The sequence below is a fragment of the Hypomesus nipponensis genome, chromosome 8 (assembly GCF_054491055.1).
Source record: "Hypomesus nipponensis isolate SF chromosome 8, ASM5449105v1, whole genome shotgun sequence".
Classification (NCBI taxonomy): Eukaryota; Metazoa; Chordata; class Actinopteri; order Osmeriformes; family Osmeridae; genus Hypomesus; species Hypomesus nipponensis.
The window spans coordinates 16,579,449-16,599,852 of NC_140368.1; the positions used below are offsets into that span (position 1 = coordinate 16,579,449).

At 40.2% G+C, this 20,404-nt stretch overlaps 1 protein-coding gene and 1 long non-coding RNA gene across 4 annotated transcripts in view; both read right to left on the reverse strand.

Moving 5' to 3' along the window:
• nsmaf (neutral sphingomyelinase (N-SMase) activation associated factor) overlaps positions 1–17,016 on the reverse strand; it is a 106,732-nt gene extending 89,716 nt beyond the window's left edge. For all 3 annotated transcript variants that reach the window (XR_014766263.1, XR_014766262.1, XM_084702605.1), the window contains exons 1-2: positions 16,920–17,016; positions 1,384–1,470 (exon numbers count right to left, since the gene is read on the reverse strand). Coding sequence is in view for 1 of the 3 variants with exons in the window: in XM_084702605.1 (XP_084558731.1) it covers positions 1,384–1,470; positions 16,920–16,957 (125 nt within the window). In the remaining 2 variants the exon portion in view is untranslated. The remainder of the gene's footprint in view (positions 1–1,383; positions 1,471–16,919) is intronic.
• Positions 9,128–11,766, reverse strand: LOC146275336 (uncharacterized). The gene is made up of 2 exons (XR_014766264.1): positions 9,593–11,766; positions 9,128–9,290 (listed from the first exon to the last, which is right to left on the reverse strand). It is a non-coding gene; the product is annotated as an uncharacterized LOC146275336 (long non-coding RNA).
• Positions 17,017–20,404: the final 3,388 nt, after the last annotated feature.

The window sequence follows — 20,404 nt, forward strand, 5'->3', positions numbered from 1 at the left end:
CCTAGGCTTTCTTGTGTGTGACCTACACTATATGCATTATTATTTATTAATAGAAATGTAAATAATGGACTGATTGTAAAACTGTTCACTATGGTTTTAGGAAGGCTAACTGCAATTTGTGTAGCTGAGTTAAATTGGTTAAACTTCCTGCTCAGTACAAATACTACCTGTACCATAGAATTGCTAGCCTTTTGGTGGCGTAGCTGGCGAAAGCAAATCACATGTTGAATTTGAATGAAACGGTAATGCAAATAAAATGCAGTGTGTAATTACAGGACAAGTTTTTGTATGAATTCAGAGTCCATATAAACTCTAAGGGCCAGTTGTTGGATTTTGGCTTTTGGATTGGATCAAATCTTGAAAATGGGTTGTAAAAAAGGATTCTGAAATTGGAAGACATCACATCCAGTCTTGGTTTTGAACTGGAGCAAACCATCAATGGCCGCGTTTCCCAGATTCGTTAAGAAGCTCTTAACGATAAGAAGCTCGAATCTGGGAAACACGGCCAATATGTGTCATTCAAAACTTTTTAGTAGGATTGGGATACCTTGGATTTAAAAAATCAAGATAATTCTGATCCCAGCAGAAGGGTGGATTTCAGGAACAACATGTAATAAAACTTAGAATTGATCAAATAAAACTGTATTTGTATCATGTAAGTCATATACATTTATTCATATGTAAGAGCAGAAGTACAGATTCGTCTGGCAGAGGAACAAATCACTCTTTCCCAACTTCAACAAACCTAAGCCCAACTTGAGATCCTCCTCCTAAAAGGAGTTTTCAAAAAGCTGGTCTCTCCACAACTGAAGACTAACTTTGAAAGTTCTTTAATTTTGTTGACTATTGGACATTTAGCCTTTTTCTCATTTTGAAACACATGTTCAAAATATTCACATTGTAATTGTGAAAAAAAAAAGAAAAAAAAAATTGTTTGTGGGTCAGATGATCATCCTGATCCTACCAGACTCTCTTACATTTCATTTGTACAGAGAGTCTGGGCACTATTGGATCTGCCCAGAGCAACTCTGGATCTGCCATAACCAATCGCTAACGTTCGCCTTAGCCAACTCCTTCACCACTAATGGAGCGAGCTGGAATATAACTAATACTAATTTTAATATAATACTTTAGCCGACCCCGTGGGGAGGAGGGCCACAACATCATGGCCACCAACAACTCAGCAAAGATTGTTCTTGCTCCGGCTTTAACTTCTGCATATTCGGCAGCATTGCCACAACGGACCGAATGGCTTTGCTCACATATTTCTCCGCCTCTGATCCAGATTTTACTTTTTTAACAACTGGCCCTAAATGATAACTGAAAACTTTTGAAAGCATGGACGGTTACAATTTTATTAACCATTTCAATCTTCAACATTACCTTTTGGTATTAGAAGTACTTGTCACATGGTATGCTATGTGCTGTTCAAAATAATACTCCTCTAGATCCAGTAACAGGAGAGAAAACCTAAGGGAGAGACCACAAATTTAGTGATATAAGACATGACAAAGGTAATTAAGATACCAATAGATTCAAATAATCTGTTCCATCTGTTAATGGAAAAAGCTAATATTATTGATCATGAGTGTAGTCATCTTTTGATTTCTTCATAACATACATGCATTCTGCATAGGTAACTTGTCTTGGATTTTGAAATAACTGTGTGGAAACCTGGGTTAAGCGGGAGTGGAGTCAACAACCCAAATCATACTGTAGCTTGTCACACCAATGTGATTGTTTTCTTCAGGGAACATCCAGGATAGACAAAAAAAAGTTTGTAATTTATTGTTTATTTCGGTAGATTATTCCTCCACTTCAATAATACCAATTGGTACTGTGTTTTATATTGTCGGAAAGTCTGATTAGTCACCTTTACAACAAGGTACAACTTGTAAGGATTGTGCATTCGTGGAATGAACAACACAGCTAACCATGTGAGTAGCGGCCCAAAACAAGTTGATAAAAATCCCCTTCACATGGGTCTTGACCTCAATCTTTAGCCAGGCCAAGCTCCATTTGCACCTTAGCCCTGAGTCCAGCTGTGCTATTTAAATTAAATCCTTCTCTTTAAGCTCGCTCATTGTGGAAAACAATTGTCAACATTTTATGTGCTGGACCAGGGCTACTTTTTCATGATCATAAACGTTTGTTAAGGCTAACTCCGACTGCGTTAAATCAACGTTAAATGATCCGCCAGAGCAGGTGTTTCGATCAATCATTAAACCAAACACCAATTGGTCTTACGAACACGTAATGAAATTACGAACGTATTTAGCTCCAACATTGTAGGTAAGCTACTGCAACACATTTTGCTGATCTTACGTTAGCTGACAGGCTGACTAGTCGACAAGCTGACTATTGCAGCCTTTTCAAAGAAGACGCCGCCGTTCACTTGATTGTGATTGGCCAAATGACTCGCCTGACGTATCACCAAAGATGCTTTATTGTGAAGACGACCGCAGTAGGTTTTTGAAACTCCAGGAAACTGCTGGTATGATAACAAGAATTTAAATGCAAGAATGCTAGGTAAAGTAAATTATAAAGAGGGTCTTTGTTGTTTTATTTGTTGGAAACTGTGTTTTATTTACATTTATAAATTTTCCGACACATTGTTAGGGCAGATAAGCTAGACTCAAAAGGACAAAATTCTAACACATTTTTAATAATTGTGCCAAGGAAGAGTGTATATTTTCCCCATACACAGTGCTACAGAAAACTACATTGATAAATCTTTCTGATAATATAATGCTGTTGTTGCATGAACCTCTCTCAAGTGCAATCTATGTTAACAAGATGTTTCTACAACAGGATCTCAAATGCAACATGCATAAAGGTATATTTTGCAGACCCACAAGACGTTATGTGCAGCTTAAAATGCATTTAGGTCATATTGATCACAGGGTTTCCCAAAGAAAATTGGTTAGTTAAGGTGGTAGGGTGGGGTTTGCCGTAAGACCGGGGGAGGGGGAGGGGCTAGTTTGTGCGATAGACTAATGCATCCTGCAGAGAAGGGAGACTGGCGTTGGTCACGGTTTGGAATGGAAGGGAGAAAACAGGACAACGGCGGATATCACTATTTAAATTTAAAGAAATATATATTTTTTACTACGTAGTTAAGGTGGCAGGCGTGTGTTCCTTAGGCGGCCGCCTTAACTGAAAAGTGCTGTGGGAAACCCTGGATCAGTCAAGGTAGAGTTTGAAGAGGTGACCATGAAGGTGATAGAGGTGCATTTCAATAGGGAGATAATTTCACAACTGGGGATCAAGAAATGAAAAACATTGCAGAGTGGGTAGCCAGAACCTTCTTTCTCTGTGGAGAGACCACTCTTGTCAATACTTGAGGCAATTGAAATCTAGGCTGGCACTTGGCAGCGTCGTATGGCCCAGGCTGGTAGTGAGAAAGGAGTTTTTGTCGTCCAAATGAGAGAACATTGTGACCTAAACAAACAACTGGATTGAGCACTGCATCAGAAACTGACAGATTTTCTTGATGTTAGGTAGAAAAGGTTAGGTGGAGGAGGTATGAGACGGTGCAGAATAGTTTGCTTGGGTTAGAGATGCAAAAATGTATTTTGAAATGGTTGTACAGACATTTGTCAGCAGGGAATGGTATGAAGCCAGGTCCTCACGGTAACTGGACTCCACTTCCTCTTATTCAGTATCTGATGAAAGTGTCAGTGTTGCAGTATTTGCTGGCAAGGCCAGATTAGTACCCCAAAGAGCCCCCGGGCACTGAAGCTCATGCCCCCCCCAAGCAGAAAGCACAGTAATTCTGAAATGTGACTGAGAGAAGATACATACAAGATGCCATCAAGCAATACAGATGAGTGCAAGTTGAAAAAAAAATGCCTCTTCTTCCTGAGGAAACTGAAGAAGTTTGGCATGGACTCAGTCATCCTCACTAACTTCTACAGATGCACAATAGAGAGCATACTGACTGGTTGCATTACTGTGTGGTATGGGAGCTGCACAGACAGGGGCTGCAAGGTACTACGCGTTGTGGTCCGGAAGCTCCCAGCCTTACAGGACACCTACCACAAATGACGCCCCAGGAAAAAGGCATCATGTGATGCCTCTTTCCGGCCTTGTTTGCTGGCATAGTGGAGGAAGATGCAAGGAAGGGAGTGTAGAGAGAACCAAGGAAGTTAAAGATGCTGTAAAGCAAATTCCATGATTTGCTTCTCAGTACATTATATACGTGTGAAAGGAGTTCCTGAAAGCATGTGCAAAGCATGAAAACTGTTGCACTGAAATGTGGAGTTAGACCATTGAACAGTTTCTCTCCCGTTTTCAGCTCAGGTTTTGTATAGGGGGGGCAAAAACCCAACTTATCTATGTCAGCAACCATCTACAGACAGATCACAGACGGTTGCATTCTGTTAATCAGCTGGTACGATGCAGCTGATACAATGCAAAGACAAAGTAATTAACACATAAAACACTCAGGGCCATATTTTGACAATCTGAAACGCAAGTATCAAAACCAAAGCGCAAGTAACTTTGTGGGCGTGACTTCAGCTTGGTTGCTATTTTGCCGGCGGGATAAATGACTTTGCGCCTGGCGCAAATCTAAAAAGGGATGGTCTGAAGTAGCTACATTACTAATGGGCATGGTTTGGACGTAGCGTGCAATAAACCAATCAGAGCATCATCTCACATTCCCTTTACAAGCAGCGCTGGTTCCATGGCGAATTGCTATTATAACGGTGGATTTGCCAGGTGCACGCCAGCGGTTCACAGCCAAGGAGACCGACTTGTTCTCGTCAGGGCCGTTAAAGATAGAGAAGTGACATTGTATGGGAAAGGCAGAGCAGTTCTCATTGCACTATGTTGTCCACTCATTGGGGTGTGCTTGCCTTCGGCAGCACAAACCATTGTTATCTCACATACATATATATTTATTATTTATTTTTGCCCCCCCTAAGGCTTTGTCAATATTTGGACTACATAGACAACGCCTGTGTCAAAATGTTCAACTTGGTCTCGATTGCGTTGCTTGTATTCGGATTTACGTTCCGTTGCACAGTTGAGGAGGTTACAACATTTTTGTGGGGACAAAGTGCCTTTTGTCGACGAAGGGTAACCTGTGCTAGCTACGTCACCACACGTTAGCAATGACGCATGGATACAACGTGATAGACTTTCTAGCTCGCAAATTGGAGCTTGGATTACGAGTGAAAAATACCACCCCCAAAAAATCACAACCATTTGGCTTTGTAGAGAAAGCGATTTCGAGTGGGACTGCAATCTCGCATTATTGATTTAGGTTGTGACAGTCTTTGAAATTTGAGCGAGTGCAGGTCGCCCGTGAGACCGCCTCGTCTTTTAGGCAGCAGCCATGCTAGAAAGCGTCATAGTAATTTAATAATTTAAATAATTTTCTAGCTTAATTTTACACCAAAAAACAGACAGAGGGAAATGTTATGACGATATTACTATTGTGAAAACAGCCAGGTGGTGAGATTTTAATATAAGTTGCTGTAAAAACGTTGATTTGTTTGCTACGTGAGAGCCTGTCAGCCTCCATTGACGATTGCGGAAGCAACAACAGTGTTGTCAACAGTGTTGTCACTCAGTCAACTGACGATCTGCGTCTGGTGAGTATTTTCTTAATTTCGTACCAGGGTCAATTCTACATCTAAATGGACAGCAGTGTTTTAAAGATATGGTGATTGCGAAGACAGCCAGCGGGTCAGCATAGTTTGTTATTTGTGCAAAACTTTGAATTTGAGTGAGACCGCGTCTTGTTTTGACGTTAGCCTCAAAGTCACAGACTTGGCTCGCCCACTGGCAGTGTAGTAGTAGGCTACAGTACTGTCTTCAATGCCACAGCTATGGCTAAACTTTATTATGTCTTATTACACGGCTGTTCTTATTGCTGTAGAATGCTCCATTCACTTGAATGGGGCTTCCCAACGTTCTGCGGTGAACAATTTTCTCATATTTGAGCGTTGCTATGCATATTTGACCGCTGTCAAGGGAAGTGGCCTTTTTGCCTCGGATTCACGTCTTTCGTAGCACTCCGCAAGTAGTCCGGTAACTTTTCAACCCCAGCGTACTCTGTTGCTTAGCGAAGTCAGCTGATTTGAAGCCTAAATAATGCTCAAAGTCTGAAGTTCAACTCTTTGGCGAACAATTTCTCTGCTGATCAACAATACGAATGGTAACAAATACATTGTAAAAAGACACACTGTGTTAAGTTATTTTAGTTGGCAAGTAGCCGTGTAATAAGCGGGATAATGTATAGAATGCCGGTCATTATCGGGGAAATAAGCCCCTTCATGGCGAAACAAAACTGGCGAAAATTCCGCTTCGCGTCGTGCCTAACAACTCCCCTTACCTGTTCTAAAATCAGCGCAAACCACGGCCTCTTGGGGCTTATTGCGTAGACCCCGTCCACACTAGCCCAGGTAAATTTAGAAACGCATACATATGTCTGCGTTTGCACCTCCCGTCCACACTAATACGGCGTATTCGGATACTGAAAACTGAGCTTTTCGAATACGCTCCCCTAGTCGGAGACATTTGAAAAAGTTTGTATAATGTCATGGCAAATGTGCAGACAAAATACAACTTTTACATACATTAAGCAAAAATCCGATACGCTTTCTAGATCTGACATAATCTTATCTACAAAAAAGATACATCAGACATAAACGTTGGATTATGACTTGCCACTACACATTCACTGCATGGATAGCGAGTGGCTGCCAGCCAGCATTTCAACGTTGGATGTCAATCATGTGCCTGATGAGCTAGCTAGACTATGCAGCTAGCACAGAAGAAAGTTACGTACAGCGACGAAACTGAATTAAAGTACAAAATACACACCATTGACGCCGACAACCTCAGCAACCCTGCGCCAGGCATCATTTTTGTTTTTGTTTAAGTCTCTGCAATCCAACATAGACGTATCATACAATGCTGAGTATGAAGACACATAGGATGAGTTGCTCTTCCATCTTGAAATTGTTAAACCGAGAAATGTTTACCATTACCAACAGTTGCTACGTTACAAGAAACAAGAAACCAACCCGATTGGCCAACGCCAGCTTTTTCACGCTCCTCATTTACATTAAGTTGAGAAAATCCAACTTTCGACGCCCCGCTCGCCTTCCCACAATGCCCTACGCGAGTGTCGACGCCCCGCTCGCCTTCCCACAATGCCCACGCGAGTGTCAACGCCTGGTTTAATTGAAAATGAATTGGAAGACGACGCCCCACTCTGCCCGCCCCGCTGCAGTGTGAACGCACTGTTACAGTAGCTTGTTTCAAAGGGGGTTCCTTGTTTCAAAGGGTGTTCTTAATTAATTATGCAATATGAGTAGGCTAAATGCTTGAAATATCACTAGAAGGGAAAACGGACCCACCTGCAACTGAAGCAAGCAAGCACACTCTACAATTTCCCCAGAAATTTCCCCAGAAATTGTACCCTCTCTAGTTGATTACTTATTTTTCAACCAATACCTCAATTAAAATTACAAAGAGGGAAATTTGCAGCTTTTTACCGCAACTTTCACTTGCTCCCGCAATTTATCGCAACAAACACCTAAAAAACACTGCAACTTTCAAAGCAACTTTTTGGAAAAGCTTCCGCGAATTCAGGAGTTTTAGCCCGCAACTATCACAAAAAAGGCCTACGAAATCCTGGGGGGACTGTAATACGACAAACCTTTTTTACCACCTGAAGCAAAATCACTCATTGGGACATGCAGAGAGTGTGAGTTTGTGCCAAGGTATTGATAAAAAGCAAGGTTTTAAAAAGGTTTAAGTTACTTGACCCCAGGTACGTGCTCCCTGGCCACAAACATTTCTCTCACACTGCGCTGCTTAAACTTTTTGCAGAGTGTAGGGAAAAAGTTGAGGAAGAGACTTATTTTGCTGCTACTACGGATCTGTGGTCTATCGTCTTAATTATTGTTATCGAATGGAAATATAAATATCTATATCGATTATTTTTACCCATACCGCCCGGCCCTAAATCTGACCACGCTTGCCACAGGAGAAACAGCTTACTTTTTGTATACAGTAACTGTACACAGCAATTCCCAGCAGGGCCGGCCCAAGTCTTTATGGGCCCTTAAGCAGAATTTATTTGGGGGCCCCTCGGCGTCGCCAATTATTATTTTTTTGTAATTACCGTATTTATTTGAGTAAACTTCGATTTATTACACATTGTTCATTTTTGGTGCGCCGTTTATTCGAGGGCGGCGTTTAATCTAAGAAATATGGTATTCTAGGCTGTCTGCGCTAGCATGCTAACGTGTTAGTTTGCTACATTAAATGTTCGTAAAGATAGTTTGAACAGTACGGTCTTCTAAATCACATCTCATCTGCTTTTTGTTAATGCTGATTTGCTAGGAATGCAAGAACAGTTAGATAGCGAAAACACTTAGACTACCTACTGTAGCCATGTAAACTAATTTAGCTTGCTAACGCAAGAGCACCTGCTTCTCTCCAGTTCTTTAAATAGATAATCTAGACAGGCGTTAGCAATAGGCTGGACTGCTATTTGTTTTCTAGCATTTTTTTTTCCGTAATCTTCCCTTCTAATATCTAGTCCCTTCTAGCTAGAGTCATTTGCTAAGTAAGGTAGCTATGTTTAGATATTTGAAACGCATAGCAAGACTGATTCGGTCTTTGTCAGACACGTGGGTTTTTTGTGTGTGACGTCACCGCGCCGCCATTTTCCAGGTACAGCTAACGTGCAGTCGGTGAGCACTGATGAGAATTTACTGAAGATAACAAGCAATCGCTAAACTGGAGAAGCACAAGAAAACTGAGAAATGGCTGTACTGAGATAAACTCACCAAAAATGCTAGGAATTGAGAAATTGTCATCCATTCAAGACATATATCCATACGACTTGACTGCAGTAAATTGTGTGCGGACCCAGCATTGCTACCTGAATCCTCATACTTGGATATAATAAACTATTTTATACAAATTGCACTGAAATTTACTTAAACATACATTTCTGTTCAGATAGATCACTGGTTTGCAGTTTGCACTATTGTAATTGTCAAAATATTACTTTTAATACACCTGAAGTATTAAACCTTACCCATGTGTCTGTGTACATTTAGCTGTCAAAGTAAATCACAAGAAAACAATTAACAACACATTTCTGAAAAAAGTTGTCATGTTTTATTGTAAATGCTGGTCAGGCTCGTCAACACTGCCTTGCAAAGCGTGCAGTCAGTATTGGTGCGAGTGATTTCTGTAAGACCCAGATGGAGGGAGGGTGTTGTCTGGGTCAGTCTCCATCATGTCATATGCTGGTTGACCTGCAATAACAAAAAGGTTTTAGCTTCATTACATGGGACCAAAAGGATTACTATTACTCAGAAATTATACTAAAGTAAGAGTACATAGCCTATATGTTACAGCCCTGTAGCCTATAAGACGATTGCATGACATTTAACGGTATAAACAGAATAATTTTCGCCAATAATAAAATACTTGAACTTGAACATAACAAACCATGCATTGTTTTGATTCATCTCCTGTGCCATATAATTCGTCCAAAACTACACGTGGATGTAATGTTACATATTTCACATTTGTCAACATCACTTAAATATCTTACCTTTATGAAAATGTCGAGCTCAAACATACATAGAACGCAATATGTTAGCAAAGGTGATGTTTTTGCGCTGGACCGCTGCAACCCAGGTGATCCACATGCTGCCCCTGTACTTTTTTCGAAGTGGGTAAGGAAAAAAATCTATCCCTGTTGTGAAGTATTTGTGACCTTTGCTGTCGTGAGATATTCTATTGCAGCCGATGACGCAACAAGAACGTCTTGACAGTTAAATTAAATGAATCAATAGCAAACTCACTGAACACCGCTGTATGCGTACCTGAAAATGGTGGCTACTCCCATAATGCCCTTCGGTTTTCGCAACTTTGACGTCACCTGGCAAAGACCCCGAGTGCAACACAACAGAATGCTTATTAAAATGACATGCTGCTGCTAGGTATTTCAAGATAAGCTGCTCCTACCGTATTTCTGGGTCGCCATTTATTACACAATGTTCATTTTTGGTGCGGCTTTTAATGGAGGGCAGCGTTTAATATAAGAAACACGGTACATTAAACTGTAATTTCATGTGCTCTTGGGGGCCCTCTGGTGGCCACGGGGGCCCTAAGCAGCCGCTTAGTTCGCTTATGCCTTGGGCCGGCCCTGATTCCCAGCACTGAGAATGGCTCACTGGGATAAGATGGGCTCCTTTGAAGTGCAAGGTCGTAGGTTTGAATCCAGCCACAGTCATCAAGCATGTCATGATACTGGTTTATCTGTTTAGTGAAGCCAGGTATGCCACAGTAGCTGTCTAGCAGTATAATCATAATGGTCACGATAATATTTAATTCTCAGGGGATTTATACTCAATAAGAGTCTGATTTATTGTGCTTTGTAGATATTATGATGCTATATCTAGCCAGCGCATTGGATTTCTTGCATCATAACTTCTGAACAGATTTGTCATAAATCATAAGATTGGTGTCTTCTGATTCTACGTGGCATACCAAGTCAAAATATATCACATTGTCCCGTGTCCGCCATTTTGGGCATCGGAATTTTCATAAAAACATGCTTTTTTTAACTCCTCATTCATCGTTGCTCCTATTTTCATGGACATGTAATCAAATCATTTAAAGACCACAATCACCTTGATATGTCAAAATGACTGAATTACAGCTTTTTAAACTTGGGTCAAATCTGACCACGCTTCCACAGGAGAAACGGCTTACTTTTTTTATACATTAACTGAACACAGTAATTCCCAGCACTGAGAATAACTCACTGGGATAACACGTGTTCCTCTGAATTGCAAGGTCATAGGTTCAAATCCAGCCACATTTATCAAGCATGTCATGATGCTGGTTTATCTGTTTAGTGAAGCCAGGTATGCCACAGCAGCTGTCTAACAGTGTAATCATAATGGTAATGATAATGTTTCATTCTCAGAGGATCTATATTCAAGAAGAGTCAGATTTATTGGGCTTTGTAGATGTGTCCTCTAACCTCTTCGGGGGCGTCCCCGTATCTGACACATGTTAACTTGTAATATCAGCCGAATTGATGCCGCCATTTTGAATGAATTAATAAAACGTTTTTGTCCTACTCCTTCTACAAAATGTATCAAATATTCACCAAATTTGGGACAGATTATCATCAAACTATAATCACCTTGACATGCCAAAATAGGACTGAATTACAGCTGTTTAAACTTGGGCCAAATCTGACACCCGCTTCCCACAGGAAAACTGCTCATATTTTTACCCAGTAACTGAACGATGAATTTCCAGCACAGAGAATAGCTCACTAAGATAAGTTGGTGTCCTGGCAACGGCAACGTCAGAGGTTCGAAACCAGCCAAAGCTGACGAGATTGTCATGTCTCTGACTCTCGGTTTAGCGAGACTGTAAGCAACTGCAAAGGAAGCCAGGTACACCGCAGTCGCTAGCTACCTGTAGTCAAGCTGTATACAGTCAATGCAATCCTCACACAAACTATCAAAATTATTTTTGAATTTTCAAAACCGTTTGTCTGGTACAGCCAATCGAAATCGGCAGCAAAGCCGCTAAACAGAAAGTTGTGTCGTATCTCAGCAAATCTTTTGATGGATTCACGCCAAACTTGCAGCGTGTACTCGGAACCCTCTTCTGAGTATATCTAAAGTTTCTTCTGGGTCATCTGACCCCATTTCTGCTTGCAGCTATATTTCTATTTACTTTTTACTTTACAACATCCCACCTTTTTTTGGAATTGGGGTTGTATATTATACACATTGTTATTAAATGTAGTTTTTTCACAGATATGTAATGTATGTCATAAGAGGAATTCAGTTAACCGATAGATGGTATAGTTGTTTTATATGCTTGGGTAAAATGGTATTAATTTCATAACTTGAGCAATCATACAAATAAATGTTTGTTATTGAAAAATTGACATCTATACACATTAGTTACAGTATCCTTAGACCTGTCTGATAGGGCTGCACGATTAAGGCCAAAATGATAATCACGATTATTTTGATCAATATTGAGATCACGATTAATTATCACGATTATTTGTTGATTATAACCTAATCAAATGTTATTGTCACAATACATTGTACTTGCATAATGGATGTGTATAAAACTCATATATAATCAATAAAAAACTAATACGGCAGGGCTCATTATTAAGGCTTGTCCGCTTGTCCGGGACAAGTGGATTTTTTTGTAGGGCAATTGGAAGAGAAATGTACTTAAGTTAAAACTCACACAAAATAAAATGCCACGTTACTTCATCTTTTGTTCCACTCATTACGTTTATTTTTTATTTATTTTTTATGCTCAACAATTGAACGGGGCTTATTACTTGAAAGAGGAATTATTTACTGTGTCGACACAGTTACACTAGGGCTTTGGAAACTGTGCCAAGCTCAAATAGGCTAATGGCTAGTAGAACATAACATTTCAGAATAATTTCAGTAAATCAAGCAGTGCTGCAAGACCCAGTTAAAAGTTATGCAGCTAGCAAACGTTAGCTAGCATCGCTAACAACATTGGCTAACTCAACTTCGGTAGGCTATCCTCTGTATTTGCAAGCTATCTAAACTTATACTGTATCTAAAATAATTCTTTAGGGATTAGCGAAGGCAGGTCACATGTAGTTTTTTTTGTTTTCTTTGTTAAGATAGCAGCCTTATGACCGACTTCTATCTGTTGTGGAATTTTCCTCACGTTACTCTGTCTGTAACCGTCTACATCTAGAAATTGAGCTGTATGGTGCAGGGAACAACTCTGACTGGCTCATGGAGGCATGTGAACGGACATTAGGTGTATTCGACTCCACGCAGCGCCGCAGCCGGCTGCAGCCTGCACATTGGAGAAAGAGTTTACCATAGCCCAATACATAAAATGACAAATTATAAAGCCGTTTATAACTCCTCCCCGACAGCAAGCGGCAACTCTCGCTGGTCGTTTCATGCAGCCACAGCCGATGTCGAACGCACCTATTGGTTTACGGAGCGCTAGATTGGCTTTGCAAAAAAAAACTTTGATACGGAGCGTTCTATGAACGGAATGACGCGTTTTAAATATTGCTCGATCACGCGAATTTGTTTGTGGGAAGCCGAAATCGTGATCGTGATTAAAATTCGATTAATCGTGCAGCCCTACTGTCTGATACACGAGTTGCAGCGTTATAAGTCAAACAGGTTGATCCCATAAGTAGTTACTACAATCACCTTGCCAAATAAAGTTCTTCCAAAATATATTTTTTTATTATGGTAATAAAAATAAGACACTTGTGCAGTAAATTTGAACAATTTGCTGCAGTGGTGAATGGGTGGGGGGCAGGGGGCGCGCGCGCGCCTAGTCCCTAGCTAGCAAAAGTGCCCTCTTGGATGCCCCTATGGTTGCTGCCCGCTCACATTTACTATTGATGTCCATGTCCAGAGGTGTCAGAAGTATTCACATTTATTACTCAAGTAGAAGTATAGATACTAGGGTTTAAAAATACTTTTGTAGAAGTTGAAGTATCAATTCAAGCTTTTTACTCAAGTAAAAGTATAAAAGTACTGGTTTAAAAACTACTTAAAGTATAAAAGTAAAAGTAGTACTGTACGGAGAAAAAATTCCATTAAGGACAAAAGCTTAGGCACAGGGGTCTATGATGCACGGTCTATAATCCACCTCCCCCCCAAAATATTTTTTTCCAAAGGCCATAATGACTTGTTATATTGAAATGTTTTTGTTGAAAAATGTGGGCTGCACCTGTTTATGCCCATTCAAACTGGACGCATTTTAGTAGCCTACCATGTATGTGTAGCCTACTACTTTGCATTAACATATGTTTCATGGAGCGGAAGATATGATGACTAACTAGTTCCCTATAAGTATTTTAATGGTGCAAAAAGTCAAACTTCAGAGGCATGTTATCAATAGCCTTTATTCAAATTAGACGGCGAGTTGTGAAAGCCATTAGCTTGTGGTAGCCTACTTGGGTGCGCAGAGCTTGCAGCGCATTCGAAAGGAGTTGTTTTTGCATCCAACATGTCGAAAAATTCTTCTAGGTACGGCCAGGGATGTAGAAGGGTTGGCTAATCTTCCTAGCTACCAACCTCCTCGCTGGTGCTTGGTTAGGACATTTTGCTCAAGTTCTCTTGAGTCTCTGCCGCGGACATCTTCATACGCTACATACGTCTGCTATTTCCTTGCTGGAGTTTGCCGTGATTTGTGTCATGTGCAGGTGATGCATCACGTAAAAACCAGTAAAGGTGTCGGAATGGTATGTTTATACTTCTCATCCAACCACAATCAAAGTCACTCTATCCGGATGGCAAGATTTTTCTGGATAATTTTTCTCTGTGTGTGTTTTTAAGGACAAGCCGGAATGAAAACAAGCCGAACTGAAATTGGAGTAACGAGGCTATTTTTAAAATGTAAGAAGTAGAAAGTACAGATAATTGCGTGAAAATGTAAGGAGTAGAAGTAGAAAGTCGGCTGAAAAATTATTACTTCAGTAAAGTATAGATACCCAAAATGTCTACTTAAGTAAGGTAACAAAGTATTTGTACTTCGTTCATTGACACCTCTGTCCATGTCTAAGCTGATATCAAACTTATGTCCCTCAACTGTACATATAGTGGGTTAAGCAAGGGAAGTTTGTATACCACACATGCAGCTTGTGCCCTTCAGAGTCCGCCGTTTGCAGCAAGGTATGGCACTTTACTGTACTGTCTTCTTGTCTCCCGCGGCTGTGACGCGTGGAGTAAAAAAAGTAGGGATGGGCGAACGATGCCTTGTGAAGCTTTGGTGGTTTCTTCCGGATTGTGCCGAACAAAAGAGCCGAACCAGATGATGTCTAATATAGAGAGAACTGCCACTCTCGGGAAACTTCCGGGTTCTGAACTGGTTGAAGTTCCATGTGAGGGCGCTAACGAGCGAGTGCAGAATGAATGGAGGTCTATGGAGCGGTACCCCTCAAAATCCACTTTTCTCAGGATATAATTTTTTGTCTAGTAATTTGAATTCTGAATTCGAAAGGAGAGGCAAAAAAATACACACTGCTGGCTGTTATATTGTTTTAAAGTCACCTTTCTGTTCTAAAAAGCTTTTGAAAATGTCATACACATCGTACGACCAGAGCTACTGCTTTACGGCAAGCTCTGGTCACTTACTTTTTTCTCTCAGGGCATCGACAACACAGCTGACAGGTTAGGCTCTCCCTGTCAATACACATGCTAGAAAGAGTTTTGGCTTGCTAATGTTGTTGCTAATGTTGCTAATGCTCTGACATTCTGATTCTGCTTCGGATGCCATCAAGCGGGAGCTCTGGTCGTATCAGTCCTTCACTAACCAATCAGCATTCATTAGCAGAATGCTAGCGTGTTATGGACAACAACAACTCACCCTGTAAGAAATCAAAAGGACATAAGTACTCGTTCATTCAACTTTCGACCTATAATCCATGTTAAACATGCAAAAACTACAATCAAATCGGAGATTTCTCAACGACAATCAGGCGAAAGAGACAAATTTAGCCGTTTAGCTCCATAGACTGCCATTCAACATGTGCTCGCGACTACCCCCAGTGGAATTCTGGTGGAGCTGCAGACAAATTCGGTACAATGGGGCTTAATAGGGAGTGGCAAGGCTCCCCTTAAACAGGCTCTGGCCGAACTATTGGCGGATTGAAATTGCAGAGCACAGTGACATCTAGTGGTCAGCTAAAATTATAGCAGCCGTTTAAACCCACTGAATGCAATGTACCAGTAGTTTCTGGGTACTTCGCCTCGTTATTCAATGTCGTTCATTTTTGTAAGGCTACGTGATGGTCTAATTTTCGTGTTCATTCATTAAAACCATACCTGTGTATTTGAGAACTGTGTAATTTTCATACAATAAATATGTGTTACTGTGATGTACTGGTCTACACCACACTTTGTAATGTTCTGCAAACAGTATAAGGGCGGTAGAATGCTTAAGTGTATGGAACTATTAAATTACTGCTGATACAGAGTGGTAGCCAACACAACCACTCTGCTTATATAGCAGTCTCATTCCTTACATTTGTGATATGTAGGCTATTGTGAATCAGGGGAAGTGGGGGTGTGCTTGTGCAATATAAAAAGGCAGTGTACCATAACAGGGTTCAGGGGAATCGCTTTCTTACTCCGGTAGCATCCATACTCTATTGTCTTTTACTTTCTGCTCTTCCGCTAATAATTCTCAACTGTACTACTCTTCTACTAATGAACTATACTCTTATGCTAATATAACCTACTTCTCGTCTGCTAATAATAATTCTCTAATCGTCCTCTTATAATAACTATGTACTCTATCTACGCTTCTGCCAATGTAGTGTTCGCCTCCTATTAAGACGACAAGCACTGGTTTCTTTCCCTCTTAAGGTTTAGAAGTGCGCCACAACTTTGAACCAGTTTGTGACGTCTGAAGCATTAAACGTCATCAATCACGTGGCATCGTCATTTGACACAAGCGCCAAACCACTTTTTCGAAACTGTGCGTATTGGTTTTGCGACACAAGCATCGATGCGTCAGTGCCATACGTCCCATCCCTAAAAAAAAAAGTACTTTGGATGAGTCTGTCACTGTCGAAATGTTCACCGGGGGCGAAACACTACAGTAAAATGGTCCAACTTAAATAGCAAAACGATGAAAAATACATGGCTAAATACAAGACATCCGCCTATATATTTGAATTGTCTTATGGTTCCCTTAGGTAAATAAACTGACCGAGCAAGAACACGGAGAAATAAGACAAGAGATGTCCGACCTCAGCATGCGGAAACAGGCTTGGTGGTCAAATGTACGGATGTGTAGGCTATTGAACATAGAATTTTGCGAACATTGAACCGTCATGTTTTGAAGACAGCCTGACAGTTTTAATAACTTACCTTTCTTTACATTGCCCGCTTGTCCTGATAAATGCCATGACTAGAGTTTTGACTGCACATAGGCTCTCCGTAAATCCATAGACTTATATATTAATAGACACGGTTAGATTTTCTTCCAAGATGGCGTCCCTACGGTGGCCGACATGTGCAAACGCGCTGCAAATTGATCAGCTAAAATTATAGCAGCCGTTTAAACCAACTGAATGCAATGTACCAGTAGTTTCTGGGTACTTCGCCTCGTTATTCAATGTCGTTCATTTTTGTAAGGCTACATGATGGTCTAATTTTCGTGTTCATTTATTAAAACCATACATGTGTATTTGAGAACTGTGTCATTTTCATACAATAAATATGTTTCACTGTGATGTAGGCCTACTGGTTTACACCACACTTTGTAATGTTCTGCAAACAGTATAAGGGCGGTAGAATGCTTAAGTGTATGGAAGTATTAAATTACTGCTGATACAGAGTGGTAGCCAACACAACCACTCTGCTTATAGTCTCATTCCTTACATTTGTGATATGTAGGCTATTGTGAATCAGGGGAAGTGGGGGTGTGCTAGCACGCTGCAAATTAAGAAAACACATGCAAATAGACAAAACACAAGCAAATTAAGAAAACATCTTCATGAATTTGACAACACATGCGCAGCATTCAGCAAATGCGATTCAAATAGGCCTACACACAACACAACCAAATACATAAACGCGTTGCAAAAAGCACGCAAACCAAAAACGCTGCAAATACATAAATGCGTTGCAAAAACTAAAGCACACAAACCAAAAACGCTGCAAATACATGAACGCGTTGCAAAAACGAAAGCACGCAAACCAAAAACGCTTCATCCAGTTTTTACAACGGAAGTTGTCCAGGCCTCTATGGGGGGCGCTAAATGGAACGGCTTGATTTTCCACCCCACGGAGCGAGAGAACATATGAAAAGTTTGTTTTGGAAATGGGACCAAAATCAAAGTTGCTCTTTTGAAAAACTGTAAAAGAGGAGGGCCACATGTAAAAATGAATACTAACCTTTTTATGTTGCCTTTTTACTTTGATGTTGGTCCAAACTTTTCATATCCTCTCTCTCTTTCACTCTGTGGGGCCAAAAATCAAGCTGTTCCACTTAACGCTCCCCCTTAGAGGCCTGAGGCCTGTTCCATAAAGGGGGTTTACCAAATAAGCCAGACTTATGTCAGTTGGTTGGACTCATTTCTAGTTCATTCGGTTCCATAAAAATAGCTCAACGTAGTTCTAACTGTCAGGCTTAGCTTGACTTGGTGCTTAACCAGACCTTCCTGTAACACTGATCTAACAGAAAAACGATGATTTACCACGGATATTCTCATTTTTTTATTTTAATCAGTTATGAGATATGTTGGATTTGGATTTGGATTTATGAATTTATTTCAGACAATTTACCACAAAGTGAACAACATACTTATTCCGCCTAGCCTCGCATTACATATTCATACATACATTTTGAACATAAATAGAAACTAATAATATACACAAGATTTCTAATTGAATAAACTTGTAAGTATACATACATTCAGATATGAATTAATACATTTTGTCTGAAAAGGGGTATGAAGAAGCAAAACTTATTTGTTCATACCCCTTCTCCTTCTAATTTCCCTTATAGTAACCTTCCTGTTTGATTTCTATACTTTTATCCCAAATTCACAAGACAAACCCCCCCCCCCCAAAAAAAAAATATATACACACACATACATACATCCATGTAAATACATATCCACGTACCAACTGTGTTCCACCTATATAACAACAACCCTACAGCAGGCTCCTGTGAGACGATCATACCTAAGTACACATTCACACCCTTGTACATCAGCACACAGAGTACAGAGACCTCCCCCAACCCCCAGCGAGAGAAGCCAGGCACCAACAACTGCAGTCTCAGGATGCAACGACAGAGGGCCAGGAGAAGTGAAGTGGACCAAACACCCCCAAATGCACCACATACAGACACATAGCACACACTCACCTCCCCTCTTCATCACAGTACTTGTTGAAAATCAACAGTTTGAGCCTTTTTTTAAACACCCTCATGCTTGGACTTTGCTTCAGCTCTTTTTGAAGTTTATTCCAAACCTTGACGCCACTGACTGAAATGCACATTCTCTTCAAGGTAGTTCGCACCCTTAAGGTTCTGAAGTTAAGGTTTTCCCTATAGTCATAGCCCCCCACTCTCTCAGTGAACAATTTTTGAATGAGATCTGGTAGTTGTTTATTTCTAGCTTTATACATCAACTGTGCTGTTAAAAATTCTACCAGATCTGGGAGTTTGAGGAGGCAGGACTCTATAAATAATAAGTTGGTATGGTCGTGGAATCCTGCCTTATGAACCACTCTTAGGGCTCTTTTTTGTAATGTGCATAACGGTCTCAAGAAGGTCTTATAGGTGTTGCCCCATACTTCCACACAGTAACTCAAGTAAGGCAAGATAAGTGAGCAATATAGAGTATGTAGTGCAGAATAATTTAGAAAATGTTTAGCATTGCTGAGAACAGCTACACTTCTGGATATTTTAGACTGAATGTATTTAATGTGCGGTTTCCAGCAAATCTTATGGTCTATCATCACTCCCAAAAACTTAATCACATTAACTCTCTCCACTGATACATCATCTATTAGGATTTGCATATCAGTTTTGCTTTTGCAGTGCCCAAACAACATAAACTTAGTCTTATCCAAGTTTAATGATAATTTATTAATATCAAACCATATCTTAAGTTTACATAACTCTAAGTTGATTTCAGCCAAAAGCTGCTGCAAATTATCACCTGTACAAAAAATATTGGTATCATCTGCAAACAAAACTAAATTAAGTATCTTAGAAACTTTACATATGTCATTAATATACAGAATAAACAGTTTTGGTCCATTGCAAGACTACGCCCCTGATACCATAGCGCTCCAGTTTCTTGATTAAGATTTCATGATTTATTGTGTCAAATGCTTTTCTGAGATCAATAAATACACCAACTGCAGATTTTTTTTTGTCTAAGGAGCTAGAGACTTCTTCTATTAGATCAAGGACTGCCATTACTGTGGATCTTTGCGATCTAAATCCATATTGACTATCAGAAAGGAGTTTGTGTTCATTAATGAATGTATCCAATCTACACACAAATAATTTTTCCAAATTTTTTGAAAATTGTGGAAGTAGAGAAACAGGCCTATAATTTGTGAAATGGTGTCTGTCCCCAGATTTATAAAGCGGAATGACTTTTGCTATTTTCATTTTTTCTGGAAATTTACCCACTTGAAATGACAGATTACAGATGTGAGTCAGAGGCTGAATAATGTCCTCAATTACTTCCTTAATTATTGTCATATCAATGCCATCACAGTCAGTTGACCTTTTATTTTCACATTTACTGACAATATCCAAAATTTCACTTTCTCCCACTGCAGTGAGAAACATGGAATACGGATTTCTGCTGATTAATGTTTCATTCAGA